This window comes from Mycteria americana, chromosome 2, assembly GCF_035582795.1.
Source record: "Mycteria americana isolate JAX WOST 10 ecotype Jacksonville Zoo and Gardens chromosome 2, USCA_MyAme_1.0, whole genome shotgun sequence".
Taxonomy (NCBI): Eukaryota; Metazoa; Chordata; class Aves; order Ciconiiformes; family Ciconiidae; genus Mycteria; species Mycteria americana.
Window position 1 is genome coordinate 131218920 of NC_134366.1, and position 14944 is coordinate 131233863.

At 34.3% G+C, this 14944-nt stretch overlaps 1 protein-coding gene across 5 annotated transcripts in view; it reads right to left on the reverse strand.

Moving 5' to 3' along the window:
* Nucleotides 1-14944, reverse strand: part of RB1CC1 (RB1 inducible coiled-coil 1) — an 80261-nt gene that overhangs the window by 3993 nt on the left and 61324 nt on the right. For 4 of the 5 annotated variants that reach the window (XM_075494659.1, XM_075494661.1, XM_075494660.1 and 1 more), the window contains 7 exons: nt 14603-14762; nt 12164-12272; nt 11803-12043; nt 8328-8379; nt 6902-6949; nt 3610-3668; nt 1637-1773 (listed from right to left, as the gene is read on the reverse strand). In XM_075494659.1, the coding sequence (XP_075350774.1) occupies nt 1637-1773; nt 3610-3668; nt 6902-6949; nt 8328-8379; nt 11803-12043; nt 12164-12272; nt 14603-14762 (806 nt within the window). The remainder of the gene's footprint in view (nt 1-1636; nt 1774-3609; nt 3669-6901; nt 6950-8327; nt 8380-11802; nt 12044-12163; nt 12273-14602; nt 14763-14944) is intronic. The other variant, XM_075494662.1, reaches the window with a different exon arrangement.

The window sequence follows — 14944 nt, forward strand, 5'->3', positions numbered from 1 at the left end:
TCCACACCAATTTTAATCTATCACAAATAATATTAGTGTTCTGGGTTTCATTTTCTCCACTTCCCTGATGCAGAAATAGAATGAAGACATGGTTTCCTGAAGTACAGCGCTAAAGACAAATGTGCTTCTAAAGCAAATGATAAGTCTTTGTGTTTGTTTTATGTGCAGATTTCTCAAATTTGAGACTAACTCTGGTTAGCAAGTGGTAAGGAATGGAGCAAGCTAAATCCATTTGAAAACAGACAGGTCAGTGAATTGTGTACTCAGACTAATATACAAAGCGACATGGTTTTTACCTTATATATGTAAACCAGTAGTAAGAAAATAAATGATATACCCCATAGTTATGTATGCACTACTAATGCCATAGCTCAGAATGTATTACATCTACAAGTAAGATAGGAGTTCTTCCTGTATGTTTCACAGAACACATACGGGACAGATTCTTCAGCAGTCTCAGAATGCAGTTAGAGCTTGGTGATCTTCTGGAGACTACACAGTTATTTCAGAACTATCATCTTTCATCATAACTGAAATCTACAATGAGTCTGCTCACTGAGAGTAAGTTGACAGCTTCTGACATGCAACAACATACAGAAACTTTTACTGATAAATTAGAATTAATACAAAACGTTCTTAGACATTTCTGCAACAAAGTTGGGAGCATGTTGGTTTGCAAAAAATACTAGGTGTGATAGTTTAAAGATATTTACATAAATCTAATATAGCACATAGTTTATTGCAAAGCATTGTTATTTTTCCTCATTTAAAAAAGATTAATACTTCAATTTAACCAAATGTACATAGCTGCCAGAAATAGCCAACAAGTAACGTGAAGATTAAGGGAGGAAAAAAGCAAATGTGCCATCAACCTGAACATAAGCAAAACATACAGTAACTGTTCCCTGAAAACATATGAGCCCTGCTAAACACCATTTAAATTGGGTGGATAAACTTTATCAGCAAAAACATTGCTTGCAAATCCCCCTCTAGTGTGGTCTACATTTTATTCCAGATGTGTATTTGGGTTCATAAATTCCAGTCACTTTGAAAAGATGAGCTACAGAGAGAACAAATTTTATCCAAAGACAATCTTCAAAGAACGTCATAAAATCAGGTATTAAACAATAAGAATAGAGCATGCAGTTTTGACATAAATGTTACCTTGAGTTTTGTATTTACTTTCCTCATCAAAAAAGACATTGAAAACATAAATCCACATAAAAATAGGCCTGAGACCTACACAATTATACATTATTATTCATGCTACTGAATAGCTAAGCAGCCTGATGGGAATGTTTTCCCCATAGACACGTTAACATACTCTGTGTGTGTACAAAATTGGCATTTTCTCTCTTTTTTTTTTTTTACAGCTTACTTTGAAGGTGTAGGTATTTTTCCTTATTTTTCCAAGATATTAACATCTATATAAATTTTTGATTTAAAATGTTCTGCCTTGAAAAATGTTTAGCATCAAAACAAATAGCAAAAGCTACAAAGATAGCTGACAGTTATCTATATTACATGCTTCTCATATTTATCACATATACATTTATAAAAACACTTACTAAGTGTTAGAAAGTTAAGAGTGTTATTTGTAGGAGAAGATAATAATTGGAAGTAATCTGACACTTACCACACTCACCTGGTTTGAGATCCAGTGCAGCAAGAGATTCTGAGTGCAAGAAATACAAGGTTGGACTAACAGTAAACAATACATAGTTGTCATGCCTTTCGTCCAAGATAATGAGAACCAAATCGCCAACCTGAAAACTGGGGGGCGGGGGAAAAAAAAAAAAAAAAAATCAAGGAACTTAACTAAAAAAGCATAGAAGCTTAAAACTACATTAATTATACTACATTTTTTTCCCAACTATTGCACAGACTGAGACTTAGATGAACAGCAGCACAGACATTTCTACTTGTTATACCAACTCCTATACATTTTATATTTTCTGAAGTCAACAAAACACTCTACCTTTTAAAAAGTGTTTTTGAAATTTTTTCTACATCCCTCAGCTCAAATTATTTTTTTCAAAAGAACTAACAGTTCTGCTTTAAAATATAAAGAGAAGTACCTAACAAAATACTAATGTTTCAATTTTAAATTATTTTTATTCACCAATATTTATGGTAATGATCACTGTACCGGTGTTTACAAACACTCTTTTGATGTTTTAAACTGAAGTCAATTTGAACACAGAAAAATACAGCAAAACATTTATGTAGCTATTCAATCTTAAAATTTTAAGCACACAGGACAAAGAAGGGATGAAGTGTTCAACTTTGATCAAAGGGTTAAAAGCAAAAGAAACACCATGGTGACTTTACATAAAAAGTTTCAAAAATCTGTTTCTTCTTGACACCAGGATAACACAAGAAGCCACTGAGTTCTCATGCCAAGTTTCAGTAACAGAATTCAGAGAACTTTTTATGTGTCCAACTTCTGTTTCACAGTGCAAATGTGTTGAAATAAATTATTTAACCGTTAATGAAACGAAGTCCAAGATAGCTACAAATTAAGCATTAGACCATGAGAGGGCTCTAAGAATAAATATTACTACTACTCTGGGGATGGGGGAGGAAGTGGCAAAGAAAGGGGAAAACTCTTTTCCATAAAAGGAGATTGCAGATACATAGTCAGAGATAAATAGGTAAATCTAGAGAGAAATTTAGCTCATCTTCTTTAAAGTTCACTTTCAGATTAAATAAACAATACTCCAGGCTTTTCTGCCTGGACTTATGATGACAGACTATACTGACTTAAAGACATCTCTATTGGACAGATGAATTCTTTCACGACACTTTCCTCACCAAAGACTACCAGGAGAGCTGCCGGAATATTCAGATGCTCAGAGGAAAAGCTGATTCTGCACATACTGACCTTGTTACAATAAAAATGCAATTTGGTGTAATTCAGAAAACATTAAAGGAATAAGCTGTGTTGGTCTTCCTTCCAAAAACTTTTTTTATATTACTCAGTATCAGACTGATAAATTACTTAAGAACAGTTGTCTGTAGCTTTCATATTTTGCAAGAATTAATACTTCTTTTTCCAGTAACAATTCTACATACAGCTGCTAAAAGATTGAGAATATCTAACAAAATATTTGAGTTAATTTCATTTCATTCTGTCAAGGTAAGCCAAAAGTTTTGAAGACTTCAGGAAGGTAAAACTTCTCTTGAAATATAATGGAGCACTACACATATTCAGGGTGAACAGGATTCCTTCTACTTTTTCTTCGCATGATTTCAAGAAAGTTACAGATAAGCAAGAAGTAATCAAAAAGAAAACTCTGGGAGGATTCCAGAAATCTCATGAGGCATTATCCTTATGAACCGTGTAAAGAAAGGCAGAGAATTCAAGAAAGCCACCAACATACAGAATTCAGAAAGGCCTTTTTTTGTTTAAAAAAAAAAAAAAGAGTTTAAAAAAATTGATTTATGCCCAACTGGGATCGTTCAATAACTGACAGCTAAACTATAGAGATGACCTATATATATCTTTTCACCACAGAGCAAGAACAGAAGAATTGTGACATTCTTTAACTACATACTTATTATTGAAGGCATATCCATCTGTTTATATGAAAATGAACATGTACTTACTCTCTAATTGCTATTTTTTCAGAATGTCTTGAGGATACTGATGACATGCTCTGGGACATCTATAAAAAAAGAGAAAAGCTATAAAGTATTGGCAAGCTATCATCAAATGTACATTGCAGGTCACAATATGGTTAAGATAAATCATTTATTATTGATTTCAAACAGGTTCTATTCTTGCAGATCTTATATTCACTCAAGAAAACAGCATACCTTTCTGTCATCCTGTTCTGCAGCAGCTTTGGTTGTTTTTTGTTTGTGGTTTTGGGTTTTTTTGTTTGGGGGTTTTTTTTTTTTTTGAAGTTACCTTTGGTTATGAAATTTCTTACACAGCTGACTTCCCCCTCATTATTTAAAACTGAGAAGTGCTTTCCAGATCAGTGCCAGTGAAGATTTGTTCTGAGCATACACAAGACCTATGATATAGCTGTGCACTCTAACACAGAAGCCACTGACATTCTAAAAAAGGCTGACGGTAAAACACTGGAGGTTAAATATGTTTATTGCAATTCAGCTCTGGATGTTGAACTCAATATGGTCTCTCAGTTTTACTAAGGACTGTCACATAATCTAAAGTTTACTGTAATAGACAGAGCAGTACTCCCTGGAATAAACTCAAGTCAGATTTACTAAGACCAAACAAAGGCTCAATTATGTAAGGTTTTGGACATAATTCTTATCTCCTATATGCGTGATTTGCCTTTAGCTGTGTTTAATTAATTTAATACTGGCACATGAACCAACTTCAATAGGACAAACTAGATCTAACAATGAATATAAGTCTACATACACTTTCTACAGTAACTGTGATAAGACATGAAAATTGGTAAAGCTACTTTGTATCTACAAAGGGATACATAGCCCACATATAGGCAAGTAGATAGAGATGCTGATCTGATGTAAATGTATACATTTCATTACCCTTTGGTAACTTCCTTACAGAAGCCAATTCATAATTGCCCTGGAGAAACTCTGACTAAAGGTCTTGCAGTTTTTCCATAGGTGCCTACTTCCTGGACCTTATACAGGCTATTCAAATCTAGATTACTCATACTTCAAGTTTAGCACATGATTTTTCAGCTGTAACTCAAAAGATTGTTACCTACAGCATATTTCCTATTGTCAGTCTCCCCGCCCCCCCCCCCCCACTTCCCTGGAAACAGTATCAGCCTGTCTTAATATGAGTTTGAAGCCTATTCACAGCTTGTTTTCTTCATTTCTTCAAAGAATGAGTCCAAATTGAATACAGTACAACACAAAAAGCTCTCAACTTGTGATGACACTTTCAGCAGTTTTCTTTATGGAGTCCAACTTCAGATCTTTTTTTTTTTTTGTTAGAGACTACATTTCTTTGACTTATTCACATTGTATTTTTCTTTCTTGCAAAAGTTGCAGCTAACATGAAAGTTGTTAAATGCATATAATTTGCTTAGATTGTTCGCTAAATTATTTGACAGTTCTCTTCAGATATTATGACCAAAGTTTTTCTTACTGTTTTTTTAAAACTGGAATAAGTGTTAAATTAAAATGCAAAGTAGCTTGATTTCTGTATTTTTCATTAATTTTTAACTTTAAGAAAAACAGAACAAATTAGAATGTTAAGAATATTTCCATTAAAACTTTGTAAAGAATATTTTGACTAGAGTTCTAATAGCCTTTAAACAGAAAAAAGGGTCCCTTTCTCAATAATTTATATAAAGTAACAAAAATCCTGTAGTAACATTTCTCATATTAAAAAGAGCTCCTTTGTATCTTTTATTGCTTGCAGACGTAACCCACAAGATTTGCTGTAAAAGTCAGTGACCTGAAAAGATTTTGCTTTATTGTGCAGAACCCCTTCTGGGTTCCTTATCTGAAGTAGCTGGATAGAAATAAATATTGGTATTTAAGTGTTGATGTATATTTCTGTTTTATAAGTGTATTGGGAAGGGGGGGGGGGGAAGGATGATGAAAAGACAAGAAATAAAACCAGTTTCTTTTATCTATTAAAAGACCAATTTATAAGTAAGAAATTGAGAAGATATTACTTTCCTATGCCCATTTAGAAACCAATTTTTAATTGCTTTAGACACCAATGAGCTGCTGATTTTTCTTATGTGGCTTGGTATTAATCATAACAACAAAAAAGAATTTTGTATTTGTCTTGTGTAACACCGGGTTTTCTTCAATTTCATTTTACTCTGAGATGACAAAAGATCAAGAGTTTAATTCAGGAAATCTACAGAGAGGTTTGGAAGACTGTCCAGTGTGCTTGAGTTTTATTGTAAAAGCTACCCTGAAATACCTTTTGTGCACTTCATTAGCATTCTGAATAAAAATAATCCTCTGTTATAAAATATGCTTTTAGGTGTTTCACAATCCTTTCTTATGCCCTGCACTAGCACGGTTATTGTGGACAGGTTTTAATGTGGAATGGAAAGTGTTTGGGGAAAAAAAAAATAAAAATAGCAATTTCATACCTGAATAAGTAGAGGAGTAAATTACATAGTAAATTTCAATCCTATCTCGGACAGAAAAATGGCAGCTCCTACTGGAGAAACTCAAACACTTTTGCTACAAAATGTAACTTGCAACTACACAGATATCAGTTCCTACCAAACTCCTAGATATCACCTGTCACTTAAAGAAAGTGAGATCTCCATGGCCAGTCCAACCAATAAACTACCAAAGGACATGTCCATTTCCTATACACACAGGAAGACTTAAGGTTGAGACCTGCTAGCAAGGATAAATAAGAGGAGAAGGATTCGTGGCACAGGAATCAAGGGAACTCTGTCACTGTATTCTTTTTCGTTCCACAGACATTGACTATTATTTGAGTGTTTAACATGATGGCTGTTTTTATTTCCAGTTGCTAGGCAGAATTAAAGTTTCACATCTTACAAAAATGATAGGTGCAGTTTTGCAAAAAACAATCTCTAAGTTATTGCTAACGCTCCTAATTATGCTTAATGTGCGGGCATGTTTACATTTTTGTAAATTGACCTTCAGCATACTATTGTTGAAAAACTGTGCCATGGCACCACTGAAATTAACTTCCCCTACCACAAGCCTGGATGATCTGTGTTCTTTGGGAAGAAGTCTCTTTCTCTCCAGTCCTGTGAATCTTTTCCATGAGAAGACTGCTAAGTTGAGGTACCCCTGAAAGGTTATCCGGTTACCTATTTGCCACTTGCCTTAACACTGAAAACATTTTTGAAGTTAATAAAACACATTTTTAGATTTTAACAAACTTAATTGTAAGCTTTTCTTATTTTTTCATGAGACTTAAAACATGCATTGCACAAATACTTACCAATCTTTGATTTAATCTCTTATTTTCCTCTTCTTTCAACTGCAAAGTCTGAAAGAAAATCTTATCTGATTAACTAATTAATACACCTTATACAGTATAAACATTTTTAAAAAGTTTTGCTACAGCCAGAGCCAGACTACTTATGCAATATACATATTTACTACAGCTTTCAGTTTTAAAACAATATCAAAACATCTTTTGAACAAAGACATGTAAAAGAATTTGAAGTCTAGCAATTACCACAGTGCTACAAAACCCACTGCTAAGCTATGCTTATCTCCATACTCATCCTTCTGCTTAACTTAGAAAAACATTTAACTGATAAAACAGCAAAAGAAATGTAACATATTACGATCTTATAGCTTCTACCCATGACATATCCTTTGTAAGCAGGTGACAGAATAAAGCATGTAAGTGCTCCTAGTCAGAAACATCCAGCCACTTGCATCACACAGTGAATGTTTTCTGTCAATGGATTGTTGCACATTCTCCACCTGATCACAGATTTTAGTCTATGTGATCCTAGAAAGCTGAAAGCTAGACTCTTTTTTTTTTTTTTTTAAGGTCAACTTTGAAGAGGCAAGAAAAAGGTAACTGGAATGGAGTTAGATACGACTGGATAGTTAAAAATAAATAGAATCTGAAAGATCCCAATGTAACTACTAAGGGTTAATCTAGCCTTTTACCAAGAATAACAACTTTTATTTCAGGTTCCTTTACTCAGTGCACATTGAAAGCTATGCTCAAAATAAGAGTTGTAACAGAAGTGAAAATTTTGTTCAGGTATGTATTTGGGAGAAGCAGGGGGGGTGAAGTATAAACTAGCCTGTATAATTCTAGCCTGTAGGAGCATGACTAATTTCAGAAAATTGTAGTTTTAAACACGTTGATAACAAGTGATATGTCACTTTTTACAGAAGCAATACTGTCAAAATTATAATGCATCCCAGGTAGAATTAAAATTATCTAAGTAGCAGCAGCCTAAGAGAAGGAATTACCCATTTCCAAGAGAAACAGGTAAATCAATGTTAATTCCCGTCCAGCTGCTTTGGATGCCTTAATTTGAAAAAGTAATCAAAACTTTTTTTTGCTACAGAAATTCCCTAGATCTATGACCTGTCACTCCTAAGAAGAAATATTACACCTGACTCATTCATACTGAAGCCTGCATAAACAGAATAAAGAATAAACAAACTTTAAGCTAGGCCAAGTATAACTATAATGTATTAATACTTACTTTGATTACTTCAACGAATTATACTGATCCGAAATGAGTACAATGAAAAACCATTCCCTGGAATGGTATTTTTAAGCCGTGCAGATATTATGTTGCATCAGAGTATATAACTGACCACAGCGCAACTTCACACATATGTATTTTTAAGTACTTAGTTGTAATGCTTAACCTCACAAACAATCTACTCACTCTTTCTAACAACATTATCCTCTGTTTTTCTTCAGACATATGGACATTTTCACTAAAAGAGAAAGAAGAAAATGGATAGGTTAAAAATGAAATTTTTTTTCATGATCAAAAATTATCTTTCCCACTCCCCCATCTTCACTCAGGTATGAGTGCCACATATTTGCTAGCACAGAGGGATACCACAGAAAAATACCTTAAGAAGCAGCATCGACATTTCTGGCAGAAAATTTGGGGGGATTTTTTTTTTCTTCTCTTTTTTTTTTTTTTTCCTTTAAAACCAAGGAGCTGCATTGTTGCAACAAGCCAGTAAATTTTCAGTCACTGATTAGTTTATAAATGTACATGGGGCCATTTCTGCATATTTTGCATTATTTTCAAAACATTAAGATGAAAGATATAGCTCCAAATGCTTTGGCAGTTAACCCTTGATATTGTGGTTCAGCTCTACAATGTCATATTTTCCTAACCTTTATAGTTCAAAGGCTCTGTGCCCTGGGACTCTCTGGTAGAGAGACACTAATGTGAACTTGCTAATTGTCTCCATTTATCTGTGAGATAAACTGAGCACTGGGGCATGATACGATAATGCTAACATTCTAATAAGAAATTTCCTAAGAACACGGAGTAATTCCTAATACAATTAAAGTATAATTTTAAAGGCAGGTTAATAAGGAAGAAACAAATGTATTTTGTAGTCCAAACTGATTTGGTTGGGAAAAGAAAATGGACAAGTTTTTGGACGTATAGTCCATTCATCCAGTCTGACAAAACATCCTATAAATCTAAGCAAAATGCCAAGTAGAACTTACAGATTATAATTAAGCCATGCTAATCATTACTTTATTTCAGTTAAAAGGCTGTTTAGCCCTTATATAATAGGAAGAGGTCAACAGAAACCTGTAATAATTTCTGCCTGTTTATTACCTGACCTTTAGTACATTGAGCCAAATTTTTTTGTTCCCAGGCTTATCTTTTCAAGTTTTTTTGTAAACCTGCTTTGAGAGTTCAGGACTAGAATGATTACTGTAAGAAATAGTTCTCCTTCTAAAGACAGGGTATTTCAGTGCTTTACTGATTATCAGTGCAAGTTCAGTTTGGTAAGCAACAACTATTTTTATCCTTGCTTCCACGAAGTTATTTAGTGCACTGGGTATATTATTCTGGATTAGGCAGCATCGGTTGTGATGGGCACCGATTAAAGTGAATGTAAGTATATCTAACAACTCTGCTTTTGCTTCTCTGGCAAAGCCTCATTCCACTTGTGGGTTTCCCAGTCAGGTTCATTCCTTCTGTGAGAGGTAACTAGAACAAAAGGTACTAGGTACCTTTGACTACCTACCTTCACTGAGGTAACTAGAACAAAGCAGGCTTGCTGTTTATTCAGGGTAGCATGACACAGCCTGCGATACTTATCAACTGCACAAATGAGAAATTCTATGGGAGGATTAGGAGAAGAGAGGAAATCTGACAATGCAATCATAAATGAGGTGTTAAAAGTCTATTAAAAAAACTACTGCAGGTGTAAAAGCATAAAAGATAACATTTCATGTGACTGCTAATATTTAGAAGTGCCTTCCAGTTAAAATCCAAATTTCCTTAGACAATGTAGAAAAGGATCTTAAAATGAGTATTCCTAGTAGAAGAGAGTTAAAGAAATGCAATCTTCCACCACGAGGAAGTAGAAAGTGTTAGCATGAAGAACAATTCTCATTAATTAGTAAAAAATACTAAATGTTGACTATTTCAATTTTCTTAGGCTGCTATAGCAGAAACACACTCATACTGCAGATCTTTTAATTTTTCTAGTTTTCCCCAGTTTCTATATGGAGTTAAAAAAAAAAACACCACAAAACACCACAATTGGACTGCCCTGGACTTCACCCTTTTTTTCTGAATTCTCTCCCAGTAATCTACTCTGAATGAATTCTCATAATGCACCGAGCATGCAAATAGCTGAGTATCTTAAAGCAATGAGTCTTATTTTAACGCACACATACCACGTGCTATTCATTTTGTCCTATTCTGGTCAGAAAGTACATGTAATAGAAGGTGCTCATTTTAGTACAGAATTTAAGCCTAACATTCTACACTCGTTAAGATAAATTTATGAAAATTGTTAAGAAAATTAAAAAAATAGGATTTTTGCATGCATCATCATAATCCCTTCTCTTGGAGCATCAGACAGTCTTTACTATTCAAAAACCTTTACAAAATTACTTTAGGTACATTTAAAGTAAGAATCAAGGCTCTGAACTTGATGTACATTTTCATGGCAGTCAGTATTGAAAAAACAGAAAATATGCCTGCAGTAGGTTGCATTCCTGACAACAACCAACAGGACAACTTTGTACCAGTCAGAATTACTTAAGTTCAGAAGACTTCATAGTCTTGCACTGAGACCAGATCACAGTCTACTAGCTTTACATGTAGACTCTTAACTTACTAGGCAAAGTACACTGCTATTGTAGGGCACTCAAAATAAAGAATATAGTGAAGTCGATGACTGCAACAAAACTCCGTTAAGTTCTCTCTGATCTCTGTAATCACCTCAGTATTTCAAGCATAGCTTCAGACACCTACCTGCAAACTAGCCCCTGCTTAACTAAACCTCCATACAAAAAGGGTGACAAAGAGTTAAATGTGTGCGATATCAACATAATGTTATTTGAATCTGTTGTAAAACCAGATTATCAACCAGATCCAAACGCAAAAGAACCAATTTTAAGTGCAAAGTTTAGTTTGAAGTACATAAGTTGCTTGCCCTAGCTGTCTTCCTCAAGTAAGGGTTTAAACCATTGCAAAGTTTTTTCCCAGTCCCATCACTGCCTTCTAGTAAGTCAGCAGTACATCGCAGCTGACAGTACTGATGATTCAGAGGTTACACAAACAAAGGGATGCTGAATACCTGCCCTCCTCTCCAATAATACAAAATACCAATCCATCAAGGCCACTTAATCAGCCTCAGTCCCATTACTTGTTTGGTAAAAATTAGGCTGAATCCTCAGGATTCCAAACATACCTATCGGCCCTTCCCCTTTATCAAGGAATGTCATTATGCTATCTTAGAGCAGACATGTACACAAACAATCATAAAGTTTTTTTGTTTTTAAATGAGAGCCAGCCACTGTTCAGAAGATATGCCAATAACATACAGCCACCCAGCTCATTCTAGGCCACTATTACAATTGTTCTTCTCCCATTTGAATTACATTTCATATGCTTAGGTCTATTTTTTCATCTCATAATTGTGGGGCCAAGTTTCACCTTTAAGTTGCATACTTCTAAGTCATCAAAACCACACATTTCTGATGACTGTGACACCAGAATTGTATGTGTACATTTAAAAGAATATTTTTAGCAAGAACAAAGGCAGGAGTGTTAAACATGCTCATTTGCACTTCACGACACCCAGGAGCACACATTTAAAGAATGAGAGCATGCTTTGTGTATTTCTGCTACAATGCCCCATACTTACTGCACAGCCATCATACTGGTTTCCATCGTGGAGTCCATTCTCCCTTCAGCTGCAATGTCAGAAACCAATCTGTCTGTGTCAGTGGGAATATCAGCTGCGCAGGCTCCACAAGCTTCTGAAGGTGCCGCTGAGTAGGCTGACGGAGAAAAATTAGTACTTCTCAGTTTATTAACTTCTTCTTCAAGCTTCTTCTTCTCTTCAAGTAAGCGAGCTCGATCTTCAGAAAGTGTTTCAATCAAATCTATGACACAAGTAAATAAAAATTATTAAAATAACAGCAACACTAAGGATCAAAACCAATCTGTAGTGAATGGAATTGTCCTACTAGAAAAGATGAATACTTTTTCAGAACTTTGCTTACCCTTATCTTTTTCTTGCTGTTGTGTAAGCATTTTTAATTTGTCACTAAGATCATTAATTATGTTTTCTTTTTTCATTTTCTCTCTTGCCAGAACAGTGTTAAAGTTGGTCTGAAAACAGAAAGAAGTATTACTGAAATAAGAAATGTACTGTATAAATGTAATGCAAAATACATCACTAGAACAAAAAAGGACAAAAGATAGCATGCATTTCAGTTTCCTAAATTATAGTTAAACAAGGAATTAAACTTGCTTACATATCACTTTGCTGAAGAGATAACATGTCTGTACATTTTGTTTTGAGGTTTCTCTGTAATATTTTTTTTTTTTTTATCCCTCTGGTTCCCTCAAGCCCAACATACACATGTAGTATAATTATAAAGAAATCATCATTAAAAAAGTAATCATTTGTAGCCTGTTGGATTTTTTAAACATAATGCTTTATATTCTAGTTAATGTCCAACAGTTGCATGTTTTATATTAAAAATGGTTACTTTAAGGATTAAAATGGTTAAGACAAAGCTGCACTGCACTAAGATGTTACACATAATAAAGAAAAATATCATTATTAATAAACTAGAATAATATACTAGAATCTAAATTAAATATACATTTCAAGTCATGCATTAATTCCTCAGCGAACAATGAATGAATGCGGAAGTCATACAAGAATCCTGGCTAGTAGCTTGAATAACTGAACATATTCGGTATCAGTTTGACAAATCTTTCTGCTTCTTCAATCCTTGTACTAACCATTATGCCCTCACCCCTTCCACTCTTAAGGCTGTGCTGAAGAGACAGACAAAAACTACCAACAACCATCTATTAAAAGGATTTTTTAGTTACAATTTTTAAATTACAATTTCACTTTTTGGTGAATTTTAAGATTGTCTTGACCTATGCCTATCAACTCTCAATCTTAAAGTGCAAGCTATTTTGCAGGCTACAGACCTTACATAGTGCACAGTGGCCTTTGGTATATGTCTACATAACAAAACTACCCCACACCACAAGCAACACCTCTAAGATAACTTTACTGAGGAAAAAAAAAAGTTACATCAGAAGTGAGGTTAAATATCCAGAATATTCAGTGATCAACAGAGCCAGTCCAGTAAGCTTTCAGCACTAACTGATACACTATTTTTATGGGTTTGGGGTTTTTTGTTTTTGTTTTGTTTTGGTTTTTTTTAAATAAAAGGTTCCATCTTCCCTGGAATTTGCTGTTAATGCCTCAGAACCTTCCCTTCCACGCTCTGCTGCACAAATGAAGAATCTTAATAGATAATGAGGAAAATGGCATATGGAGGCATATTCTGATGGAAAACCAAATCTTACAATTACCAATGTAATATATGAAATATTCCTATTAGATTTACTATGTAAGGCTCACTTCAGTATTAATGTTTGCAGTCCAAAAATTAAAAAAATATTCCTTTCATTATAACTGTCTGCAATTTTCTGCTCTCCGCACCAAGTGATTCATAGCATTCATTCACCAAGCTGGCTGATCACTACACTGTCTCTTTGTCCTTATTTGATCCTACCATAGCTAAAGTAACTAGAGGTGCTTAAAACAGAAAATCCTTTCTTAGTGATTAAATGCAACGAAGCTGTAGATAATAGCTGTTACTAAGAGATTTAATTTAAGAACTGAAGACTCATCTACAAAATCTGAGACATTCAAGGTGTTTTGAAAGGAAAAAATGTGTGGATACAATTATAATTATTAATCCAGTGCAATACGATTTTGTATCAAGGTGTGGAGTACATAGTGTTTTTAAGTTTAAGTAAAAGATAACATCTGCTTTGAACCTCAAATGCCACCTGCCCAGGCTAATGAAGTTTAAAAGCCATTAAGTGGCATTCCAGATCAATTAGTATTTCAAATAATTAATTTTGCGTTGTCCACAAAGTTTGTGTTGTTAACTTAAAGCTATACTTAACAGGTATCTTTCTGGAGTTCAACAGATTAATGGATAAAAATTTACAGCACTAGCTTAACAACTTAAGCAAAAGAAGTCACAAAATAATAAAACTTAAATCTGGATTGCCCAGTTCACAGATATTTAAGGTGGGGGTTTTTGTTTGGTTGCAGGTTTTTTTTGTTTGGTTGGTTTTTTGTTTGTTTTTTTTGGGGGTTGGTTGTTTGTTTTGGCTTTTTTAAATGCTTAAGTGTTAGATTCCATTAACACATCATATCCTGGCTCCAGGTAATAGCGCAAATTTAGAATGTGTGTTACACGGGGTGGGGGGGGTGTGTGTGGGGGGTGTGTGTGTGTGTGTGTGTTTTACACGAGGGAGAGGGGTGGAATTTAAAAAAAAAAAACCACAAAAACCCAAAAAAACCCCAACCCCCCAACACCCCAACTCCATAATTCCAAACGGCAAAAGAACACATATTTGTCATGGGAGCAAAAGTAACAAAAAAGAATCAGCTTTACCTGCTGTTCTGCAGTAAGCGATGTTCTGATGTTCTGCATTTCTTCATTCTTTCTTTTCTCTTGTTCTTCCAGTTGCTCTAAGAACTTCATTTTTTCTTCCTGAAGCTTCTCTTGAAGTTCAGCAACCAAGCTTGATTCAGCAGATGACTCAGTGGGAGGACTTAAAATAAAATGTTTAGGCTTTAAATTTGGAGCCACATACAGAGTCCCAGAATACATGAAATAAGTAAACACACACAAGTCAGAAGTTCATTTCTGGAGACATTTTTCTGAAATGTTTAATAAATACTGTATTCCAATTAAGCCATTACTAATCTTCAATTCTACTTTTTAATCATGAAC